This window comes from Protopterus annectens, chromosome 16.part0 (genome assembly GCF_019279795.1).
Source record: "Protopterus annectens isolate FY-2018-M chromosome 16.part0, PAN1.0, whole genome shotgun sequence".
Classification (NCBI taxonomy): Eukaryota; Metazoa; Chordata; order Ceratodontiformes; family Protopteridae; genus Protopterus; species Protopterus annectens.
In genome coordinates this window covers 376,081,325-376,106,837 of record NC_056750.1, presented here as the reverse complement: position 1 = coordinate 376,106,837, position 25,513 = coordinate 376,081,325, and the positions used below count along the sequence as shown (strand labels likewise).

The window sequence follows — 25,513 nt, the reverse complement described above, 5'->3', positions numbered from 1 at the left end:
CAATATTTGACAAAAACTAGACAGGATTTTTGTCAGGGTTAAAATTTAACAGTTCACAGACAACAACATTTGATGCATCTCTGATGATTGTTTATGCTAGGAGCATTAATAATAAAGTTTTTTTTTTATTGGGAAATTTGCTACGTTTCTACAAGATTGATGTTGTTATTGTTTGTGAAACATGATTAAAGAACAATGACTGGAAACCAGTTCTGTCAGGGTATAAATGTTTTTACTGTAACTGACATTCTAACAAAAAATCAGATGGAGTTGTTACAATAGGGATTAAAGATAATTATGAGACCTGTTATTATTACATGGTCAGTGATAACACCAATACTACAGACTGTGTAACTGTGACAATAAAGACAACCCTGGAACATATAACAATTGTTGGAGTGTATAGACCACCAAAGGCAAGTGCAGATGACCTAGAGGAATTCATACATTTCTTACATGAAACATAGAAGGGAAGAATAATATTAGCTGGGGACTTAAATTTACCAGAAACAGACTGGAATAATATTAATTCAACAATGTTAGTAAGGACATTATTCACAATGTATATTCAGGAACAACAATTGCTTCAGATTGTAAAAAAAACTACCAGGGGACAGAACATCCTAGACATTATTTGTGTTCCTAAAGAAATTTCTGTTACTTCAAGTCAAGTTTTACCACCATTGATGTGCAGTGATCATGGGGTTATAAAGGTTAATTTGTTGCTAGACAATTCTGCCAAACTGAAATCTAAACCGATGCACAGAAGGCTAATTACAGATTATATGGAAGCAAAAGTCACTATGCATAACTAACTGGAGTGATGTGTTCAGTGGAAAAACTAAAGATGGAATGGGGAAAGTTTTGAAATAGAAATAGTTTTGAGTGCAAAAAATTAAAACAAAAAATGTTTAACATCAGGATCTAGGCATACAATATCAGGGAGATATATTTCCATAAGAACAAAATATCTGATTAAGATGAGAGACACAAAATATAAGAAATGGAAGAGAGGTTGAAGTACAACTTTGAAAACTGAAATAAACAAGCTGGACAAACAGATTAAGCACAGTGTGAGGCAAGATCAAGAACATTTTGAAGAAAACTTATATAAAGATATTGAGCATAACAGAAACTTTTTTATAGATACATAAGATGTGGAAGGAGTAAAGACACACAAATAAATAAAATGTGTGCAGATTCTAAAATGTATTCTCAGACACAACAGATTATGGATATATTTACAAAATCTTATGCAAAACAGTTTGACTCCACAAAAGGGATGATAAGTTGTCCTAGTGGCACCCAGGTAACCCCAGATACTGGAATCAGATTATATTATATTATAAAGAACTGCGCAAACTGGATCCAAACAAAGCACAGGGAGGAGATGGAATTAGTAACAATGACCTAACACTTCAGAAAGAACTTACGGTACCATTATATCTATTATTCACTAGATCATATAAATATGGGGAGATTCCTCAAGAAAGGACATGCGCTTATTAAACCTGTCTTTAAAGGAAAGGGAAGTAGGACAACCCCAGAGTCATACAGACCCTTAAGTCTATGTTTGTGTTGTGGAAATACTGGATATGTTATTGTCAGAATTGGATAGGTTGGGACTTGAAACCATATATTAACATGCATATGTTGAAAACAGATCTATTACCACCTGTAACATGATGTTCTATAACAATATAACAACAGCTATGAATGAAAAATTGTGCCATGATGTAATTTATGCAGATTTACCTTCAGCATTTGACAGGGTCATACACAAAACACTCCTCAATAAATTAATACAATTAGGTATTGATGTACTCTTGATAAGATGGATGGCTGTATGGCTTACAAATAGGACATGGCAAGTATCATACAGCAATTGGACAGGTGAAATCTATGGTTACAGTCAGGGTGCCCCATAGGGCTCTGTCCTAGGCCCTTATACTTGTTTAGATTGTAACTTTTAGGCCTAACTTTTTCATCTGAGGTGTTCTACAGTCTATCTGCAGATGACCTGAAATTGGGTAAACTGATTACATGCGTTACAGATAAGGCATGGCGACAAAATAACTTGAGTAAATTGACCATTTGGGCACAGGAGGATAATATACTGATAAATACATCAAAAACAAAGCATATAAGATTTGGGAGATACAAATTGAAAGGTAAATAATTAATACAGCACACAGTGATTGAAACTGTAGACTCATTTTAGGACCTGGGTATATGGGTAGATACAGCTATGAGTTTTTGTAATACTATCAACCAATTGGTTAATGATAGTTATAGAACTATAGGTTGTATAAAAAAGATTTATAAAGTCTAGGAAATCAATAATGATGAAGCCATTGTTTGTCAGTTACATTAGACCCAAACTTGAGTATGGAATAACAATATGGAAACCCTATAAGAAAACAAGCATGAGTAAACTGGAAAGAGTACAGGGGACATATACCAAGGGCATCCATGGATATGAAAATTTAAGTTATTATGAAATATTAAAATATCTGAACTTGTACAATGTCTCTTGCAGATATCTAAGAGGAGATCGTTTTCAAGTATATAGGGCATTTAGAGACAACTACCTCTGGGAATGTTTGGGGTTATCAAAAACTACAAGAGAACCATCAGACAACCTATGCAGAAGATTGTGTAGGAATGAGAAATGTACTAATTGGTTCTGTGACAGAGTAGCTGATGCATGGAACAGACTACCAAATTACATTAAAGCAAGTACTAGTTTAGATATTTTTAAGAACAGCCTGGTCACTTATTATGGGTGTTTTGGTATATTGGCAAGCTAGAAGGGCATTAATGCCCATGCTTTAAATATTTGTATGTATGTAAGGACTGTATAGTAAAAGGCATAATAATGTGGCAAGACTGTTGCACTGGGGATTGTGCAAACATTATAATACTTAAGTTGCTGAAAAGCACTGGAAACATGAGCCACAAAGCCCCACAGAAAATTATGAAGTTTATATCACATGGGATTATCCATTACCAACAGTTCAAAAAATAGATGCAAGAAGACCAGCTATAGTAGTCCATGAAAAGAAGACAAAAGTAGCATTCATCATTGAAACTGCTATATCCAGTGATTACAATGTCTTACATACAGAGAGACACAAAGCCATAAAATACCAGGATTTGCAGGCAGAAATGAGGGCAATGTAGAAGAACGATACCCAGACAGTTACGGTAGTAGTAGGAGCATCGGGTCTTATAAAAAAAGAATTTACAATCATACTTAGATATGTTACTGATACATGCAACTCCATACGAATTACAGAAGGAGTCATTACTGGGCACATTGCGGGTGCTGTGAAGAGCACTTCTGGCTGACATCAAAGAGTGAAACAATACTAATTTCATGAACTTTAGTCATACTTTGACTTAGGAATGGTATCCATTCCTGTTAAGGTATTAGAATCCTAAAAGACTGGGAGAAATTAAAAAGAAGTGGTGACAACATCCTGCTGCCATTGCACTAGCTGCCTCCGTCAGTTATGGTTGGTTTAGACTTTGATTTCCATTTACTAATAATTACTTTTTTTGCAGCCAATAATACAAAAGTTACTAAAGCCTTACTATGCTGAGGCAATTCAGATCCTATACTCCAGCTTAAAGGAACCCATTTCATACTTAAAATCACTTATTCACAGAACATTTCTGACAAAGTACTGTATAGAAAATGTTTTAACACTGCCTTGTTACATTCCCATAAAGGATGTTTCCTATTACCTCTCACTTTCTTACCACACCTCATTTATTTGTTATCTAAAGCCAAATAGAAAAAGTTATTGTAATTCTCCTCCATGTATGAAAATACCTGTGCAAGCACTTCTATGAAAAAATCCTAAACTTTTTTAACTTTGATGCATAACTGGGAGTCATACAGATGGCCTTGGAATGTTCCTTTGTAAACTGTCTTCCCAATCTTTTCCAACACATTCTGACTGATTATTATAGTGATCATGCAATACTTATACGTCCTACTAATTATACCCTTTTTAAAAGGATCTTCTTTTCTAGACTCAACTAAAAATTTCAGCCGGATCTCATCTATAACTCTTTGCCTATTCTCTAGTATCCACCCTGGGAAAGAGGGTACATCTCAAACATGCAGTCCAAACTTCTGCTCAGCCTCATCGCACTCTATTAGCCTTCCTTCCCTCCCTAGTTGTTTGCTCCCAATAACCTTGGTTCCTATGCTAATGTTAGTCAAACTTGGATAGCTAAGGAACTGTGAGTAACTACTAGCTTTTCATCAAAAAGTAAAGAGAATTGAATTATTTTAACTACTTCAATTCTACTTAAATATTTAAGTTCACTTATAGTGACCTCTGTGGTGATACTACTTTGTACTTTTGTGCTCTGTTACATCTGATTGCATTTTTTAGTCTGTTCAAGTTATCTGTATTTTAAACACTGCTGGGCTCAAGTCCTAAAATGTAATTCACAGTTGTGTCAGAACTGTGTACTACTACTACCAGATTTGAGCCTTACTCATTCATTGCAATATTTTTTCCATAAGCAGTACTACAGGTAAATTTCTCCATACTCTGTTGCCTTAAAATATAGTAGAAGTTTAGTAATGAGAGAATTGTCTCTGCTCTAGTTTGTGCTTCAGTGCTTTTATATTTTTCTTATCATTAACTGCTTGCATTCTGTGCCTTCTGTGCAGAGTCTGCATGTCGTCCCTGTGTACACATGGGTTTTCCTCTAGGTGCTCCGTTTTCCTCCCACATTCCCAATATATGCACTGGGTGGATTGGGGACTCTAAGTTGGCCCTAGGTGTGAGTGTATGTGGTATAAATGAACTACCACAGCAGAGCTAGCCACTCGATTATGTAAACATTGGCTCTAGATGATTGTCACTGTTGAAGTGACACCCTGAGCCCACGTGCAAAACTGGGAAATGGGGTTGAGGATGGATGGATTCTGTATCTGCGCCATCCCCCACTAACATATTGAGCTAAAGTTTCTGAAAGAGCTCCAATAGTGTCTTTATTTGATTGGCTACCCCTCTAGCTAGCCTATTTCCGGGAAAAATCTACCTCCACCCAGTGTGTTTTATCCAAAACTTGGAGAGGTGTGTAACTGTGAGTAACTAGCTTTTTATCAAAAAGGAAGGTGAATTCAATTATTTAAATTCTGCTTAAATACTTAAGTGCACTTACTGCACTTACAGTTACTTGGGGTGATACTACTCTACACTTTTCTGCTCTATTCCATCTGATTGCATTTTTTTGGTTTGTTCAGGCTGTCTGTTTGCATTTTAAACTCTGCTGGGCAAAGTCTTTTAGTTTAATTCACAGTTGTGGTAGACTTGTGTACTACTACCATATTTGTGTCTTAATCATTTATTATTGCATTTTTCCATAAACAGTGTTACTGGCAAATTTCTGCATAATCTCATGCCTTAAGCTGTACTAGACGTTCAACAGTGAAAGAATTGCTTCTGCTGCAGTTTGTTTTGAGTGTTTCATATTCTCCTTATCATCTACCTGCTTGTATTCTGTCTGCCCACCTCACACTCATACAGTAAGTTAAAGTTTCTGAAAGAGCTCCTCTGATTGCTAACCTGCTTGTTCCTTGAAAAATTCCCAACACTTCTACCTTTGTGCTGCTGCTGTTTTATAAGGCCATGTCTCTGTCCTCCACCCTTTATGATGATCTGATTTCCAAAGTCCCTCCCTCCTCTCTTTCATTGCTGACTGTTGTATAAGCTATTTATGTACTCTTCCCACTCACTGTTTTCCACAGACCCATGATACTGAGTGTCCAGTACTGTTCTTGAGTAAACCTCTTTACTACATACTGTCTCTTGCTCATTTTCCTGGAGATCAGCAAAACTTGTAGTCCTAGCCTGCATTCCAAAAGGGTTTTACTTGTATCCAGTGCCATCTAGGCAAAGCCAAGTACCTCTGATTGCTAAATCGTACTTAAGCTATTTTGAGTGATCACTTTGGTTTCCTGTTTTTATGTGGGCATCTCACTGAATTTTTTTGTAAAAAAAAAATGCTCTTCACTGTTACTGTCTTGAAATGATCTTCAACAAGGAATTTCTATCTAGTTGTGTAAGTGGTTTGTGTTAGCATTGCACTCATGGGTCCCTTGTACTGTCTTTTTACATCAGGAGGGCTGGGTTTATTCATGTTGTGGCAGGAAGTGTTTGGTCTATCTGAGTTGGAAATACACAAAAGGAGTCATAGTGTAGTAGTTTTACTGGCCAGATGGCTCATTATTTAGTTTTCTGTTTTTTCTGTGCTATTATAAATTTTGCATTTTTGTGTGGGTTAGCAGTGCCCTCTACTAGCAAACATCTAGAAAGCAAATATTCTCTGCAGAACAGTCAGTAAAACTGTCATCTGTAAAGCAGCAATACATTGCACATACCTTGTGTGCCAACAAGCTTACAGCAGCTAGTTGGGCGTCAAATTCCACTACCTACACATTTAGTAGAATTCAGTATTGTGTTAGCATATCTGCTCCAATAAAGCACCCTTATTAGTCTGCACAAACAAAGCACCCTTAATTGCCTTCTAACCTCAAAACACCATCCCATTGTAGCTCACAAATCAAAGGCCTGAAGAGTATGGATATGCATTTTCATAACTTCTCTGTAGCCAGCTTGGTAGATATGGACATTTTGAGACAATGTAGCAATTGCCTCATGTTTAATCACAACCACTTAACCCTTAAACAATCAGACACAGTATGCAAGAGGTGTACTTACACAATAACACAGGAGGCTAAACTCTAGCATGCAAGTCCACATCAGGGGGTCGAAACCACATACATAAAGCACCCACCTCATATGGCACACAACACACAAAGACTAATGTATGCTGAGGGACATAAAAGGAATCTTTCTAAATAACAAAGATCACCTAGACCACCTGCTGAAAAAAACTATGGTTCAGTAAGCCGAAAGGCACTCAAAAAAACAATTAACACCACACATACTGTAACTCTCAGTGTAGCCCCAAACACAAAGCCCCTAAGGCAAGCAAACACACTTCCAAACACTGTCATCATAGAAGACTCCACTGTGAAATATAGTGATGCCCCTCTATGGACCGAACAGGACAAGATAACCATTAGCTGCTTATCTGGTACCATGATCTGCCAAATCACATATACACTGAAGTCATTACACCACAGGTGTCAGTATGATTCAATGATAGACTATGTAGGTGTAAATGACCTGAGATATACCTCCCCGCACTATATGAAGAAACATCATGGAGCTTGCAGACTGTCTCTCTCAGGCTGGTATGAGCCTGGAACACAGCAGCATATTATCATCACCGATAATGATGTCATAATATGAGCAAATATGAACAAAAAAATATTGATTTCAACAACTGGCTATCTTTCTGGTGTCATTCTAAGGGTATCCAATATATGTCAGTTTGGGAGGGATATGGTCAATAGACCCTGTTGATTTGCCAAGGATGGTCTGCACATTTCCCCTCTAGGCTTTTGAATACTGGCTAAGGCTTTGCCCACCCCAACAGTGCCTTTTTTAGGCAATGCCAAATTGACTAACCAACCAACATAGCAAAATCAACTCACACGAACCTCAAGGTGTTACTCCTGAATGTCAGGAGACTAAATAAAAAACTACATTCCCTCCAAGCCCTCCTCACACTCGAGAATACAGATATCTGTGTAGTTACTGAGACATGGTTTAAAGTGGCAGAGAGCATACCAGCAGTGCAAGGTTTCAGTGCTTTCCACACTTTTAGACCAGCAGCTGCACAGACAACAGCTAATGGAGTCCCCTTTGTGGACAGTCCTGGAAAGTGTCAGTATACATCAATAACAAGCATACCTTTAGAGTGGTCAAATAGAATGATGTGCTGAAGTTCCTCAATGTGCAAATCAGCAAAGACAAAATCCCATACCATATACTAGACAGCTATAGGTCACCCTCCATGTCCCAGAAATCTCACAATGCATACTTGAACCTACTGGAGACACTTACCATCCAACATAATACCTACGCATGTGAGAATTTAATTACCCCTCTATAGTTTTGTATCCTACATGGTCTCAAATCTACAGGCACAGAGATTCCTGAACTTTGTAAACACAAACACCATTCACAAAATAGTGAATACACTCACTGGAGCAACAACATACTGGACCTCATGCTCACAAATATGGGAACATTCTGCACACCCCCACCGATGTTTCATCCTCCCTGATAAGGTTTGACAATAAAATTGTCTCATTCAAAAATCAAAATCAACTCCATAATCCCATGAAAACCAATAACAGTTAGGAACTATTCCAAGACAAATTACCTGTTACTAAGTGGTTTGTCAAAATTCAATGCCCTCCAAACTCTGAGAACACACCAGCCTACACTGAATTGCTCTTAGGAACTCTGTACAATCATGTCAAAGGCTGAAGAGAGGTTGGTGTATCTACCTGAAGTAAGTCTGGAAGTAGCCCCAGAAACAAACCAGCATGCTGGCATCCCAACTCAAACAGGATATACAACAAAAGGAAAAGAAAAATTATGGCAAAAACTAGCTAGCTAATTAGTTCAAGCAAAGCCAACTTAGAGGTTAAGATATCATACCAGGTGAAAGATAACCATAATGCCATCTATGGCTATGTCAGAAACCTCAAAGGCAGCACACAACAGAAGTGGAACTGGTGGTTAATAGTGCCACATTCACCAAACCTGGTGATATAGCAAGCCAGTCAGAAGACACATTCAGTTGCAACTTGATCCCTCTCTCACCACCCACCCAAAAATACCCTCCAACATAACTATAACTAGGGAGCACGTACTGGCTGCATTCACTAAAGTAAAAAAGCACCACCTCAGTGGGATCTGATAACATCCCAGGATGCCTCCAGATCAGTCTAAAATACAACTTATCAGGACTCCTGGAGTCTTTATTTAACTATAGTTTTAAAACTGGCCTTGTGCCATGTAAATAGAAAACTGCTGCAGTCACCCCTTTGGGTCTATATTACCTTGTCAAAAGGTGTTCTCATCGAACGCCTTTTCATCAACACATAAACAGCGAAATCCCAAAACTCTGAATGGCCACTTCAGTGAATTTTTTCCCAGGGGGAAAAAACATTTGGCAGTCATTGAGAATTTGCCCTGTTCTCTACTGTAGTGCGATCTTGGACTTGGTATATTTAGTTAGGGGGTGGGGCACAGCCCCCCACATCAGGGATTGTGGGACTTCATAGGGTCTGAGAGTTTGTTTGGTGTTTCGCTGGCCAAGCGAATTTTCCCCTGGGGAAAAAAATCACTGAAGTGGCCGTTCGGAGTTTTCAGGGTTTGCTGTTTATGGTTCGATGAAAAAGTCTTTTGATCAGGTAATACAGACCCCACCCCCTTCAAAGTGGAGGACCTTCAACAGATCCTGGAAAGTAAAGACCCATTAGTCTAACTAGTCTCATTTGCAAAGCCATGGAAGGAATTAGCATGGAAATTATCAGCAAGGACATAGGAGACCTCCAGACACTGGATAAATCCCAGTTTGGCTTTGTCAAGTGAAGGTCATGCTTACTGAATCTGGTGGACTTCTTTGAAAAGGTCACTAAGGCAATGGATGAGGGGAAAACTGTGTATACTACCTACCTAGATCTCACTAAAACATTTGATACAAGATCCCACTTAGGCATTGTCAACATATTTACAGAATTAGGTATAAACACTTTTCTAACACACTGGATAGCTAGCTGGCTCACTGATAGGAGGACCAAGGAGGTTAAAATCAGTTACCTCCACAAATAGGCCAGTCACCAGTTGAGTCCCCCAGTGTTCTGAGCTAGGCCCACTCCTCTTTGGAATCTACTTCTTGGATGTCAAAAGCCTCTGGCTAACCAAGTTCACAGACAACTGCAAACTGGGAGCAGTCAATGAATCTTCCCAAGATGAGAACAACCTTTAGGAAGGTCTAATACAAACAAACAAATGCTTGGTGCCAAAGCCATGCCTTAAAACTGAATATCAAGAAATGCATTACAGTACATTTTGGGAAGTTGGGCACCCTGGGTAACTACATCATTAATAAAAACACATCTAAAAGTAGATTTCATTAGTCAGGGATTTAAGAAGTAGCAAAAAAAAAAACCAGAAAAAAAGTTGCAAAGCTCTAAAAAAAGCTAAGGTATGTGCTGCGAAAGACGGCCAAACATTTTACCATTTGGAGAAAACCTCCAAGAAGCAGTACATGCTGTTTAATGTCAGTTCAGGTTTTAACCTCTGAAGAGGGAAATAATTGCAGATAGGAGAGTTTACCTTCCTCTGGCGAGTATTCAATGTCAGGAGTGCGTGAGAGACTTCTCAAAAATGAAGGATACACTGTGGTCGAGCATCTAAAGATGATCTGCTATAATTCTAGACCTTCATCAGTATTTCAGCTAACAGATTCTTAACATTTATTTAGAACATTTCACTTAATACATCTTTATTTAAAATCTCTAAAGACTCTTTTCACTATAACTCTAGTCACATAAAAACAGCAATAAACTAATTAAAACAAATTAATCATAAGAATTAAATGATGCTCCCACAGGCATACAAGTACCATAAAAATGCACATGAAATTCTAATTATAGTGAAGTAATGATAGATGATTCTGTGAGACAGAATAGTGTAACAAGCTCTCTGATCATTGAAGTCGACAGAAAAAGCAGGAATGAAATGTATCATCAGTGGCGTTTTTAACAGGTAAACAATAGAAAATTATTTGAGGCTTCAACATGACAAATTGGAGAGTTACTCTACCTGGACAAGTTTGACTTGCAAATCCAGCTGTTCTGGATTAGGTGGATGGGAAACTGGAGTGAGCAATGAATACCTGCAAATGCTTCTGCAGGTAACTGGAGTGAGCAGTAAATGCCTGCTCATGCTTCTGCAGGTGACTGGGTGAGCAGTAAATGCCTGCTCATGCATCTGCAGGTGACTGGAGTGAGTAGTAAATGCCTGCTCATGCTTCTGCAGGTGACTGGAGTGAGCATTAAATGCCTGTTCATGCTTCCACAGGTGACTGGAGTGAGCAGTAAATGCCAGCTCATGCTTCCGTAGGTAATTAGAGTAACCAGTAAATGCCTGCTCATGTTTCCACAGGTGACTGGCGTGAGCAGTAAATGCCCACTCATGCTTCTGCAGATGACTGGAGTGAGCAGTAAATGCCTGAAAACTCTTCTACAGGTGACTGGATTGAGCAGCAAATGCCTGCTCATGCTTCTGCAGGTGACTGGAGTGAGCAGTAAATGCCTGATCATGCTTCCGCAGGTGACTGGAGTGAGCAGTAAATGCCTGCTCATGCTTCTGCAGGTGACTGGAGTGAGCAGTAAATGCCTGCTCATGCTTCTGCAGGTGAGTGGAGTGAGCAGTAAATGCCTGCTCATGCTTCCACATGTAATTAGAGTGAGCAGTAAATGCCCACTCATGCTTCTGCAGGTGATTGAAGTGAGCAGTAAATGCCTGCAAATGTGTCTACAGGTGACTGGAGTGAGCAGTAAAGGCCTGCTCATGCCTCTGCAGGTGACTGGAGTGAGCAGTAAATGCCTGCTCAGGCTTCCATGGGTGAAACAGGAAGCATAGTCTGCTGTTTGATTACCAGGAAGCCAGGTGGCACAGCAGAAGCAGACAGAACTGATGAGAGCACTGGATATGATGTTCTCACTACTAGGAATCTGGTCTAAAATGAGATGGCAAGTGCTTGAATACAGACACTTGACAGAAACAGCCTTTCTTTGAACTAGGTCACTGTGGTCAGGATTTGTCTTGTCTTGAGGTACAGAACATCAGAGCTGACTACAAAGAGCTAAGAGCTGGAAAATATTTTGGACAACTCATTCAGACAGACTGATCAAGCTGAATTCATACAGTTTAGCTTACAGGTTTATTCGGGGCAAATTATTACTGCATATCAAGCCTGTATTGATTGCATGTAGCATGTGCTTCATGGAAGTGAGCTTCAGAATAACTGCAGGAATACAATGCATGACAGCATTAAGTGTAACACTGAACCCCACATGTGTTGTAGACGGGCTTATAACTGCGACCACTGCTAGGGTCTGCTGTTGTCATCCTCTAACTGTTAGACAGTCCAACAATGTCTGAATTTAAGCAAAGATTAGACATCTAGATGAGAGACAGGAAATATGTCCATTATTTAAAGGAGTCACAGTTCCTTGAAGTTAAGTAGAACCTACGAAAACCTTGTCAATCACAGTTTCTGTGATCAGCACAGTTTTTAATCAAGCAATATTCAGTCTTTTACCATAGATTCATCATTACTGCAGTATTGACCACTGCTAGTGGGAGTTAGTGTGAATAATGACACAATCAATATTTCAGAACATTTAAAATTGCTTCAGTAAAACCTATTTAGTACCACCAGAATGGTCACAGCTGTGTCCAGTCATTTTAAATGAATACAAAAAGGCTGCAAAAACAAATACATTTACAGTTTTATATGGCTGTCAATAAAGTTATTGAAAGAATGCAACTTACCCATACAACAAGAAAAGGGCAAGAACTGCTGGAAAGTTGGTGGGAGATGTGTAGGCAGGGAGATCAAAGACAAACAGAATGATTATACAGCATGTTGCCGGAACCAGGTAATTCAGCTGAAAAAACAAAACAAAACAAAAAGAACAATTAAAGAACACATCTTCATAGAGGATCAATGCCAGCTTTTTGCCTATAGTACATACCCTGCTCTATGCCTTTGGTACATCATAATTTGGGGGGAGATTAACAGTGTAATTTATCACAAACTATGCTTAAATAAATATTCAGTACACATACATAAAGTTCAGGCTGATTATGTAACTTGCTCAAAAATCACACAAAAAGCAGGCAGCAGCTCCTAGATTCATGGCATAGGGGATGACGCCTTGACTACAACCTAGACAATAAGATATCAGCTAGGAACTCAGGCAGGGGAGGAGCCAGATGGCAGTGGGAAGAGATTAGTGGTTGATGGTGGACCAGCCATCCCAGTGGGTTTATCACACTACAGTGCCTGCAACTACTGAAGAGAGAGAGGTGCGTATAATGTACTATATGGGTCAGGAATGTGCATTTGGTGCTTCCGAGATGCATTCATTGGTTAGCCTTCATGGGGCATGTATGGGGATGTGCACACCTACAAGGGAATGCATTGCACCTGTGGGCATGCACATCAGCCACCACGCTGGTGGTATGACCATAATTATAACCTCCAAGCCCCACTGGCTGACTAGGTCATGAGACTGAAAATGGACTAAATGGCTGCGGAAAGCTGATATTTGGCAGGCAGCAGGATGATGGCTGGCAGTATGAAAACCCAAATTCACCCCAAGAGAAGAACTGGACATCAGCATTTAAAGTTCTTTCCCTCCCCCAAGTAGCCTTACAACACGGAGACACTTAGCGAACCTTTATTGCCAGTATCAAAGCAGCATCATGTCTGCTCTGTCATGCTGACTGTAGTATGCAGACTTCCGAAAAATACATCACTAATGTCAATACATTTTCAAACCAGAAACATATCAGTCAGGAGATAGGAAATGTTAAGTTCAGCAAGTCTTTGGAATATTTCACTCAAATACAGTTGTAGCTCCTTCTAACCAGCAACCTACTTTTCCCCATATCCTTCTAGATGTGTTCTGTTCCTCCACTCATTCTAGAATTCCACTTCAGTTTTAATTACAAAATTTAAACAGAAGGTAGATGTACACCATTTGGTACGACGAATACAAAAACTTGACCTGCACATTTCAGAATATGGCAATAAAAAGTACTATAAGCAAATTTTTAACTGTTGATAATTAAAATATAATCATGAAATAATGCTTCCTGTACAGAAGTTAGGTGTTAAATGTATATTCCAAGTACTGCAGGTATTGAGAGTAACATACATGCATTCATTAAAAACAAACATTCACTTAAAAACACTAACTCATTTGCATATTTACTACCATGCATAGATAAATACAACATATTCACTATCTTAACTGTTAATATACTTATCAAGCACCTACTCATAATTTGCAAACACATACACATGGTTATATGTATGCACATCCATGTAAATATATTATGCATATATAAGCACATACAATATACACAATTATGTAATTTTAAATTGTAGCACCTTTTAATTATACATCCATATTCTATTACTTTCACCTTTTCACCCATGTTATTAAATGAGCTTTACAAGTTTTATGACAAGTGATCTTGATATGTATTGATGTTATGATGTCTATAGGATAATGTGTTATAGATATTGTCAGTTTTATTTATTGCTTAAATACAAGGATATTTATAGTATTTTCTATTGTACGATTAATTAGAAAAAATGACTATAAAATGTCTTGATCAAACAGAGAAATTTGAAATGCATTATTTCTGGGGTATTTTTGATACATTCAGAAATACATATCATTCTTTATTAACATTTCCAACATTTATATGATCTTAAATATTAATATTTCTGAAATTAATACTTTATAATTTTTAATAACAATGTTTTAAATTAAGAAACAGTAGCAATTGTTTAGCTTGGTGACATTGGGATGGGTTGGTTGGTATGTGATTTGTATGATTATATCATCAAATCAGGGGAATTTTCATTCCATGGTGGGAGGTTTGAATGTATATAAGTTTGAAATTTTTCTTTTTTTTGTATCTCTCCATAATAACAATTATTAGTACTTGGTTATTATATTTTAAGCAAAATCATTTTACACGAGTGCATTTCCATGTTCTTATGAATGTCAACATATAATTGTCTCTCATTGAACATCAGCAGACTTAATAATCCATTGAACAGGAGTAGCTTAAAAGTACAGTTGTGTACACTTACCATAAATGTAGATGTTTGAGTGTATTCACAGTTGCAGTCATCACATACGGGTTATCCTGCCAGGGGTAGCCTTCAGTTGGCCCAAATACCAGAGACTTAGTATTTCTGCATAGGTTGCTGTTGCTCCAGGACTGACGTTGGGTCGCCAGTGGTATAAAATCAGGCAGCCGATGCCATTACATCAATTTTTCTTACCCCAAATGTCATGAGCCCCCCCCCCAAATAGGGAGCTAGGTTATAGTGGAAGAATACCACCAGTAGAAAGTAAATACCAAAAATTCCCTGTAAGGCGAGAGGAAGAGAGAGAGAGAGAGAGACAAGGGGGATGGAGGGTGGGAAACCAGGACTGCAACAGTGAATACACTCAAATGGGTTGATTCCCAAAGCTGATGAAAATGATCGAGGCAGTCAAGAAGATTGGGTTCTGGCTAGGATGCCCTGCAAGACTGAGGTGGCAAAGCCTGCCCTGGATTTGGAGAAGATAGGCAGGTGGTAATGATTGGTGAAGGTATGAACAGAAGTCCATGTTGCAGCCTCCAGGATGTCCCTGTTGGGGACCTCTCTGAGAAAAGCTGCAGAGGCGGAGGTTGCCCTGGTGGAATGAGTCCTGACCCTCTTTGGGGGCAGTTTCCCATGCTGTTTGTAGCAGAAATGGATGCAGTGTGCTATCCATTTGGAGATTATTTGTTTGGATATGGCCTTGCCCTCTGCCCCTGCTGCAAAGCTGACTAGCAATTGGTCAGTTTTTCTAAAAGATTTAGTCCTATCCAGATAAAATCTGAGCTGTCTGTGCACATCTAGAGAAGGCAGAATTCTTTCCCCCTTGTTTTGTGGGTTAGGGAAAAAGGTGGGCAAATGAATGGATTGGTTGAGAGCCACACTGGACACCACTTTAGGCATGAAGGATGGGTTAGTCCTGAGGAAGACCGTGTCAGCATGGAAAATGATGAAGGGCTCTACAGCCATGAGTGCTCATAGCTCTGAAACTTGTCTAGCTGAAGTGATGGCCAGAAGCAAGGTGTGTCAGGTTTCATGTTTAATCCTCATAAAACAGAAACTTTACTTATTAATAAGAAAGGTAATAATTATTTAAAAAAATTATAACAATTTAATTTGGGACAATTCACAAATTAATTATCTTGGGATTATAATTAAATCTACTGTAAAAGACTCAATGGTAGTAAATTATATTACTTTAATAGACACCTTTACTAAAGTAATTAATTGGAACAATTTTTTTACAATGGAAGATAGACTTACTTTAATAAAAATGATAATCCTACCAAAAATACTTTTCTATCTACAATCGCTAATTTATCTCTGGTTCCACAATAAAGCAAGAATATCCTTTGACTGGCATGCTAAAAGTTGACAAGAAGGTGGATTAAGTTTTCCAAATGTTGAATTATAAGCCAAATCCATAATTTTAAAATGAATCTCTCTATGGTTAAATTCCTCTTACCAATCCACTTAGAAACCCATTCATGAAAGATTAATAAATGATAATAACAGCCATGTTGTAGAATATTTCTGTAAATTTGTAATTATTACATTTTATTGGATCTTGAAAGACTTACGCGTAAATGAAAAGAAAAAATAATATTCCTCTCCCTTCATGGATTACATCCTTATAAATTTTAAAAGACTCATGAATTCTAATTATATAGTTAAAGATTTATTGTTTTTATTGTTCCCTATATCAAATACTGTGGTTTGTTTGGGAACTTTTAAAATAAACAAAATGGTAGACATTAGAGATTCATATTTAATATTCTGGCATCAATTCTTAATCGGAAATAAATCACATAATACAGTATCTTCTTGCAAGTCATTGTTTAGAAAAAATAACTGGTTGGCTATACAATCTTGGAAAAAATATGCTAGTGATAAAATCAAACTCTCCATGGATTTTCAAACAAAACATATTCCAAAGAATCTTGAGATTTTTTTTCAGAATTAATAGTAACTCAAATAAGAATAAATCATATATATATATATATATATATATATATATATCAATAATTTATAAAATAATAACAGAAGAGTTTTGTTCCACAGATTCATTATTTTGGAATTACTAAACTAAGATTAATGAGAGGGTCTTTTCTGATTAAGATAAATGCTTAATTTTTAAACCTGCAGTATAATCTACTTCTTCTCTTTACTGGAAAATGCATATGTGGAGATTTCTTCACAGAGTTTTTTGATTCCACATAAAGTAGCTTTAATATATAACTATGGGATGATTAATTACTGGAGGTGTAATGAAGTCTCTAATGCAGACTGATTTCATATGATATTGGATTATAAAATAGTAACTCCTTTTTGGGTTGAATTTAGAAATGTTGCCCAAACTTTGTGGACAGATAATTGTACAATTTCTAACTTCTTGATCTTATTTAATGCTCCAGCTCCGGATTCCGATCCTAGGTGGCAGGTGCCTCTCCTTAGGTCCATTTTAGCTACAATAAGTAAACAAGTCACAAATAATCGGAAATGTAAAACTACTCTTTCTTTCACTGAATTCATTAATTTAGCAAAAAAAAAAATGTCTGTAAAAAAGAATTGCCAACTGCCAAAATGAGAACTTCAAATATTATTCACCAGTTAAGATTTTGGTCAAAATTCAGTGATTTACTTGATAAATTTTAATGATTTAGTTTTCTATGTTTGATTTTGTTGTGGACAGCTGTAAATAGTTACATGTTTGTTCTATTTATCATTAAATAATGTTGTACAATGTTTGTTTTTAAATTAATTAATAACAAGTTGTTTAAAAAAAGAATGTACATGTATAGCAAAGTCTGAGAAAAAATGCTTTCTATCATGCCTGCATCATGTACTCCTTGATCATGTCTATATCTCTTGCTATAACAGATTCTGCCTTCAGCCTTTGAGGCACTCGAGAGCTATGATATTTCCTCTCTTCTATCTCTTCTTTCTGTTAGGTATACATATCAGATGGGAACTGATTCTTCTACTAGAAGCAGATAACTGTAAGCACTAGTTTTCAACATGGTGCTTCTCTGTAACTTCACCAGAAAAAGAAATAATGCAAATACTTGATTTTTCAGCAAAAATCAAGTACTGTAATTTTCCTACAGTAACAGAGTCATATGACTGCATTTTATAGCAGCTTGTCAGTGCTGACTGAACTCTTCTACTTACCTTCACTCAGGATGATGTTACCCCTTCAATCCAGTACCCATAGCAACACTGAATAAGTGTGCACTTCTGAGGGTAAACAAAACATACACAGCAGCTCTTTACCCTGGACTACAACACAAATAACTATGGTGATTATCCACCATGAGCATCTTTGACAAATATCAAAAACTGTAATTTTCATTCTGAATAAAACAAAATAAAGAAAGCCATTCACCACAGTAAGTCAATTTTAGTTTCTTAGCTGAAAACAGCAACCTGTAAGAAACCAAACAGCAACATGCAAGAAACCCATAAAGTTCTTGAAAACTGTAAGCCAAAAGATAGAACTCTTTTCCTTCAAAAACTGAAATTCTCTAAACTCAATTTAGACCAACAAAAAAAAAAAAACTAAACCGATATCCATCAGTGAAATTACTACAACAATCAAACACTTAAAAGCGCATAAGGCTCCGGGTCCGGATGGACTCGCATCAGAATTTTACAAAGTATTTTCCCTCTTGATAGCCAAACTACTACACTATACACTGAATTACATAATAAACTATAAAATAAATGATATCCACTTTAATGCCTCTAAAACCATCTTTATATTAAAAGAGCACACAGACCCCCAAAACCCCGACAGCTACAGACCCATCTCCCTCTTAAATATAGATACTAAAATATTTACCTCTATACTTGCAAACAGAATGAAAAATCTGATAGAGAAAATCATTTCCCCAGAACAATCCGATTTTACACCACATAGACAGACTAGTGACAATACATTAACATTAGATGCACTAATATCCTATGCTAACCGATACAATATCAATATCTACACAATGGCAGTGGATGCTCACAAGGCATTTGATATGGTTAATCTAGAATTCTTACTCCAAACACTACCCTACTTTAATATACCCAATAACTTCATTCAGATCATCCAAACTCTCTATAGCAACCCATACACATCTCTATATATAAATAAAACTTGGTCAAATAGGATCCTAATAAAACATGGAACAAGACAAGGATGCCTATTATCACCCTTCCTGTTTAACCTATACCTAGAAACACTCTTTCTATACATTAAACAAAATACATACCACAATCCTCCATCAATACACAACTTCAAAATATACCTCACTGCATTTGCGGATGATCTGAACATATACTGCACTACACCAAATTCAGATATAAACAAAATAATAGCTGCAATTGAGCATTTTTCGACTATGTCTAACTACAAACTAAACCTCAATAAAACTAATATTTTCCCCTAAAAACACCCAAACTCATCTCACTAATACCATTGTTAAACACAATAAAAATTAAAGAAGAAACTAAATATTTGGGAATCACCTTTTTCCAGAATAACAAAAACTTCTACCAACACAATGTAAACCTTAAATGGCAAAATATAATGCAAGACTGTAAAAGATGGAACAACCTAAAACTACCATTCTTGGCCAAAGTATCAATAATCAAAATGAACATTTTATCTAGACTAATGTATATATTCATGACATCACAGACAACAATACATAATAAATTCTTCAAAAAATTCATACCTTCCTAGCAAAAGTTATACGGGAACCCCCCCAAAAAAAAACAGAATCTCCTATTCAAAATTAACACTTCCCAAAAGCAAAGGAGGACTAAATCTACCAGATTTTAAAATGTACTACTCGATCATTAACACCAGCAGAATATTAAGAATAGCTGAACATAACCAGTCAATGGAAAATTGGTCTCCTCTTTGGGTGACAATCTATTATAGCTATATTAAAGCTCTAGGTTTCAATCCCAAAGCACTTCCATTCCTGAAGCAGAAAGAAATACAAACTTATAACATTAAAGAGCCCTTAAAACATTCTATCAACTTAGTGCAAAAACTCTTTCAATTCCTGAACCTTAGACAAGCCATGACAATACTGCAACTCCTTCATAAAAATCCAAATTTAAAAATAAACAATAAGATGCTGGACTTAGTCCCTTTTCCCAGACTGAAAGATAAAACAATCCAAGATATGTATCCCTACCTTAACTGTTCAATACAAGAAATGAGGACCAAGTTAAACCTCCCTAAATCACACATAATAATTCTAAGACAAATCAAAGAACTGTGTTCCAGTTACCTCCAAAATGTTACTATGACCAATAGTGACATAGAAACTTGTAGCAGGTTTTGGAAAACTATTATCACAACAAAGAAAACTATTACTAATTCATATAAAATAATAAATGAAATCAAATACCAGAAAGACCTCCTCTTCTCTAACTACTGGAGAAAAATTAAACCATCCATAGATGATCAGCAAATAAGCCAGGCAATCAATCTAACACTGAAGATTATACCCCTCAAAAAGTTAGCATACACTCAGCTCATGATCAATAATAATGCTTATTTTACACCTGCAATCCTACACAAATTTAACACATCAAAATCACCTTTCTGCCCACACTGTAAGGACCAGATAGCTGACTTAATCCATGTATTTTGGAGCTGTAAATGTGTCTATAAACTCTGGAACTCTCTCAAGGTACAATTACAAAAAACAGGTTATCAAACATCAACATTAACTTGGGAATTCACTCTATTACACATTCTCCCACCCAACATACCAAGAAAACAAGCAAATACACTTTTAACAATTTTCCTACTAATGAAACTGTATATAGCTTTTAAATGGCTAGATACGAAAAATATCTCTTGGGAGGGTTTTAAACAAGTAGCTATACAACACCTTTTAGTTCATAAAATAATAATAGATAAAATAAACAAAAACATGAAATCCAGAGAGATTTGGGAACAAACCTTTAATATCATATTAGCATAATTCATCACACAGCAACTTAGAAATACAATATAATGGAACCAAAGAACACATACAAGTTCAGATATTAAATAATAACTTGGATATTATGAATGTATATACTGTCTATATAACTGTGGAACTGACAGTGAAAGCATCTATGTACATAGTGTAAATAGATATGTTGTACGACCTATATCCTGTGGTATTTGACATCAATGTATATATGTATACGGTCATGTAAGATAGTTTTTATTTGTGACATTTATTAATGTAAAAATAAAAATTATTGAAAAAAAATTACACACATGAATAACTGGTATGCTAGAAAATGGCTTACACTAAATAAGAAAAAGTGCAGTGTTGTCTCATTTATTAGACAACACCCTCCCCCAGCATACAACACCGATACTATCCCACTTCAATATGAAAATGTTGTTAGGGAGCTTGGATCCTGGGTTGATAATTTGTCTCTCTTTTGAACATCATGTGACAACAGTAATCAGAAAATCTTTCTTAGTGTAGTTAACTGTCAAGGGGTTATTGTCCAGTTCTAAAGACATCATTGCCTCCTTCCAGTCAGCATTGAGCAAATTAATTATTGACTACAACCACACCTATTGGATGCATGTCACCAGACATATAAATAAACTCAGGAAGTTCCTAATTAAGAGGTTCACAAGCTTAAAGACCCTTAGTTATCAAGAGAGCCTGGAAACACTGTCCCTTTATTCAGTATCTTACAGACACTTGGGGGAGAGCTATGTTTTATCTGTGCCATTAGATATCCAGTTGTCCTGGATTTCTTGCATCTCCACAAGTCTTATAGTTCCACAAACACTAGAACTAGGGGCCTAAATCTTCACTAGCAGAGAAATAAAACATCATGGAGAGACCATGCCTCCCCCATACATAGAACAAACTACCCTGGCATATTAAGCAGTGTGGTTACACTATCACCCCTGAACTAGTGCCTTGACAATTGGATGGACACCCACAAATTCACTCTGGGATTGCCTGGTCTAGCCCTCCTAGAGAAAGGGGGTACAGTTTAATGGTGGGTAGTAGCATAGTGTAAATCATCACGACAGTTGTCTTGAAATGTATTATGAATCGTATAAACCGCTTCCTCATCCAATCTAAAATGTTCTTTTATTAGCAGTTTTCAAATCACTGAACAACCTAAAACCAAGTTCTTCTTCTATGGCCAATCCCCCAATGGAATATTTGAAACTCAAGACATACCCTACTGCCTATCCAGTGACAATACTAAAATAGAGCCATAAAAGAATATAAGGCTCTAATCTATCAGAAAAAAATCACTGATTGTCCCTTTACTTAAGGAGTGTAGTTCCTCAGCTTTCTTGAACAGTTAATAAATCCATCTGATTAGTATTCACACTTCTGAAAATTATTAAAAAAATGTGTTGAAATACAGGTCCTGAATTTCTTAACTCTAATGCAATCTCTAATAGACAGCATGGATTCAATCTTAGTATGGCACAGGCAGCACTTTTCTTAATGTTCTTGAATACTTATTTGAAGAGATAGACATGGACAAACATGTTGGCTCAGTATTTCTAAATATATCCAAAGCTTTTATGACAGTCTACATTACAAATCTGATTCCAAAGTCTGCATCTGCACAAAGTACTACATATTGGTTCTCTGAAAGAACATCATTATTACTTCTGCCCATATTCCAGAAACTTATTTCACAAGGTCAGGTGTTTGACCCACTCTTTTTTATTCTATTTATAGGAATGAAAAGTGTAATTGTGCCAGGAATTCAAAACTCATATCTGATAAAACAACTCAGGAATGAGTAATAAGGCAAAAGGAAGGCAGGAAATCGAGTCTGTGAACTGTTTCACCCTTGTTTGTGTATTAACAAACTGCATTTAGCTAGTAGTGTGTACAGGTCTTCCTCTGGTGTCATATATTGCCCCCCTCCCACACACACACACACACACACACACACACACATATGTTTCAATTAAAACACAGGAAGTTACATCTCCATAAAAGGAATGACACCATTGCCTCCTTTTTTAATTGAAAGATTAACAGTTGATTTTTATAATTATGTATTAAATTGTTTAATTGATTGATTAATTCTGGGTGTATTTAAACTTGCTTTGTGATGTTTTTTACCTATTCTGATGAAGTCTTCGGACGAAAGCGGTGAATTACATTTTATTACGCTATTGTTTTCTCATTCATTCCAAGTTTGCCTCTCATTGCTGCATTTGTCGTGGTGCCTTTTGTTTTCCTTGTCGATTTGGCTTTTTGGTCAGTTACACAGGCAGCAGACCAGCCCAGCCCAGAACACTACTATAAACTATGCAAACACCTTCCCCTCTGGTTTTAGTGGCACACTCTACACCACCGGTGTAAACAAGCGGGGAACTTTTAACACTCACAACAGCAAAATGATAGGGGCTGCAACAGCTATCATACAACAACTTGTGGAAGAGGCTGAGGGTGATGAGGATATGAATGCTGTCCACCAACCCACAGTGAGGACACGGAGAATAGTATACAGACCCAGGGTAACCTACCAGGGGCTACATGAGCTGGAGATAGTGGAGTGCTATAGGGTGGGACAGGGACCTCCTACAGCAAATTGTTGAGCTCTGCCAGCCACGTCTCACACACAGAACTAACAGAGGGGAATCCATCCCAGTGGATACCAAGGCATGTGTAGGCCTAAGAATACTAGCTACAGGTACCTTCCAAAGGCCAACTGGGGATATGATGGGGATTTCACAGGCATCAGCATCCAGGGTACTCCACCAGTTCCTGGATGCCATGTCAGCACATGTCGGTGAGCACGTATATTTCCCCAACACCTATGAGGCATTGGCAAGCAATATGCAACTGTTCCACCAAACAGAATACCCTGAGGTAGTGGGTGCTATAGACTGCACGCACATATGCATCAAAGCACCACCCGGTGAGAGGGGAAGGGTCTACATCAACCACAAGGGCTTCCCCTCCATCAACTGCCAGGTCATGTGCGATGCCCAGGGCATAATAATGAATGTGTGTGCTGGCTGCCCTGGAAGCTATCACGATTCCCACATCTGGCATCTGATGCAACTGCACCAGAGATTTGCCAATGGGGACATCCCTGACGGTCACCTAGTGGGGGATGCTGGATACGCACTGGAGCCATGGCTGATGAAACCCATCAGAAATGCATGCACACCCGCACAAGAACTGCATAATGAGGCAAACGCACAGAGCAGAATTATAGTAGAGTGTGTGTTTGGGATGCTCAAGTCATGGTTCCAGTGCCTGGACACATCCAGTGGAGCCTTGCAGTACTCACCAGCTACATGTACCCAAATTGTCCTTGTGCTATGCTACACAATATGATCCTGCGGAAACAGCTGCAGCAGGAACAGCACGGGGAAGGGTCACACAGCCCCCCACCATTGCCAAGGCCTGCTCAGGCCAGAGCGACTCAGAGGAGGAACAACCTGAGCCTGCCCCAGTAGGCAGAAGGAGGTGTGCCCAGTATGCCTTGGCCTTGGCAAAGACGCAACGCATAGCACATACACTGACACAAGAGGGACCCAGGGAATAACACCTCTCTCTGACTCTCACATACAGTAAAGGTGATGCCAAACATTACACTCCCTGTGCCTAACCATGTGTAGTTATTGTGCTATATGCATCAGACATAAGCAGCCCTGCAGCACCACCCTCAATACTGGGACAACCACAAGGTAAGTGACTCGCACATGCCAGTCAGGGGGGGTCACATACCCAACAACAGTCACAGCCAGCAAGACAGGTGTAGACAAACACAAACAAAGGCTGTGCTATGGCCTCTGAATGAGGCCTATGGGTAAACTTCCCTCCCAGGTCTACACAGACAGACTACAGTAGGTCAGGCAGTGGGATGTCAGTTCTGAAGGGTAGGAAGTCAGAAACGAATATGTACGTAATTAAAAGCTAAGCTCTGTAGTACACCGGTATGCCTCTAGTCAGCACGATAGGTAGGACTACAGACTGAAATGGAGTACCCAATATATCAATACAGTGTACAGTCCTAGCAAATGTGTACAAGTGTCAGGTGCACCCCCTCCATCAGACATAGAAATGTAGCCACAGTCAGGTGTGCCCCCCCAATCCTGTGTAGAAACGTAGAAATAATCAGGTGTGCTCCCCCCAGCCTACGTAGAAATGTCGTAACATTCAGGTGTGCCCCCCCAATCCTGTGTATAAATGTAGAAATAGTCAGGTGTGCCCCCCATCCTACGTAGAAATATAGTAACAGTCATGTGTGCCCCCCCCCACAATCCTGTAATGTACATGCCAAATGGTCGACGGATACCCTGCAGAGACAGCATACTACCTGTAGGTGTACAACACAAAGGTCAGCACTGCAGTACAAACTACCTGGACTCAATCCACATATTCAGTACAGATGGCCATACTGGGCATGCCACACACTTAGAGAAATGAAGGCAATGTCAGTCATCAACATACTGAAAGGTCATACTGGTCATGCTCACACACTTAAACACATGAAGGCCATATCTGCAAACACCAGTGGACCAGACATATCTGGCAGCTGCAGATGTTAGTGCAGACACTCCTCAGTATGCACCACTCATGCTTTGCACACACAGTGGATAGGAATACAAGCATATATGTAAGGACAACACACTATAATA

The 25,513-nt window shown here is 38.0% G+C and overlaps 1 protein-coding gene across 1 annotated transcript in view; it reads right to left on the bottom strand.

Moving 5' to 3' along the window:
* The window catches only part of ABCA2 (ATP binding cassette subfamily A member 2), a gene marked incomplete in the record, with an annotated part of 2,505,641 nt that overhangs the window by 397,979 nt on the left and 2,082,149 nt on the right, over positions 1-25,513 (bottom strand). The window contains 1 exon segment of the mRNA XM_044058216.1: positions 12,519-12,634. Coding sequence (XP_043914151.1) covers positions 12,519-12,634 — 116 coding nt within the window.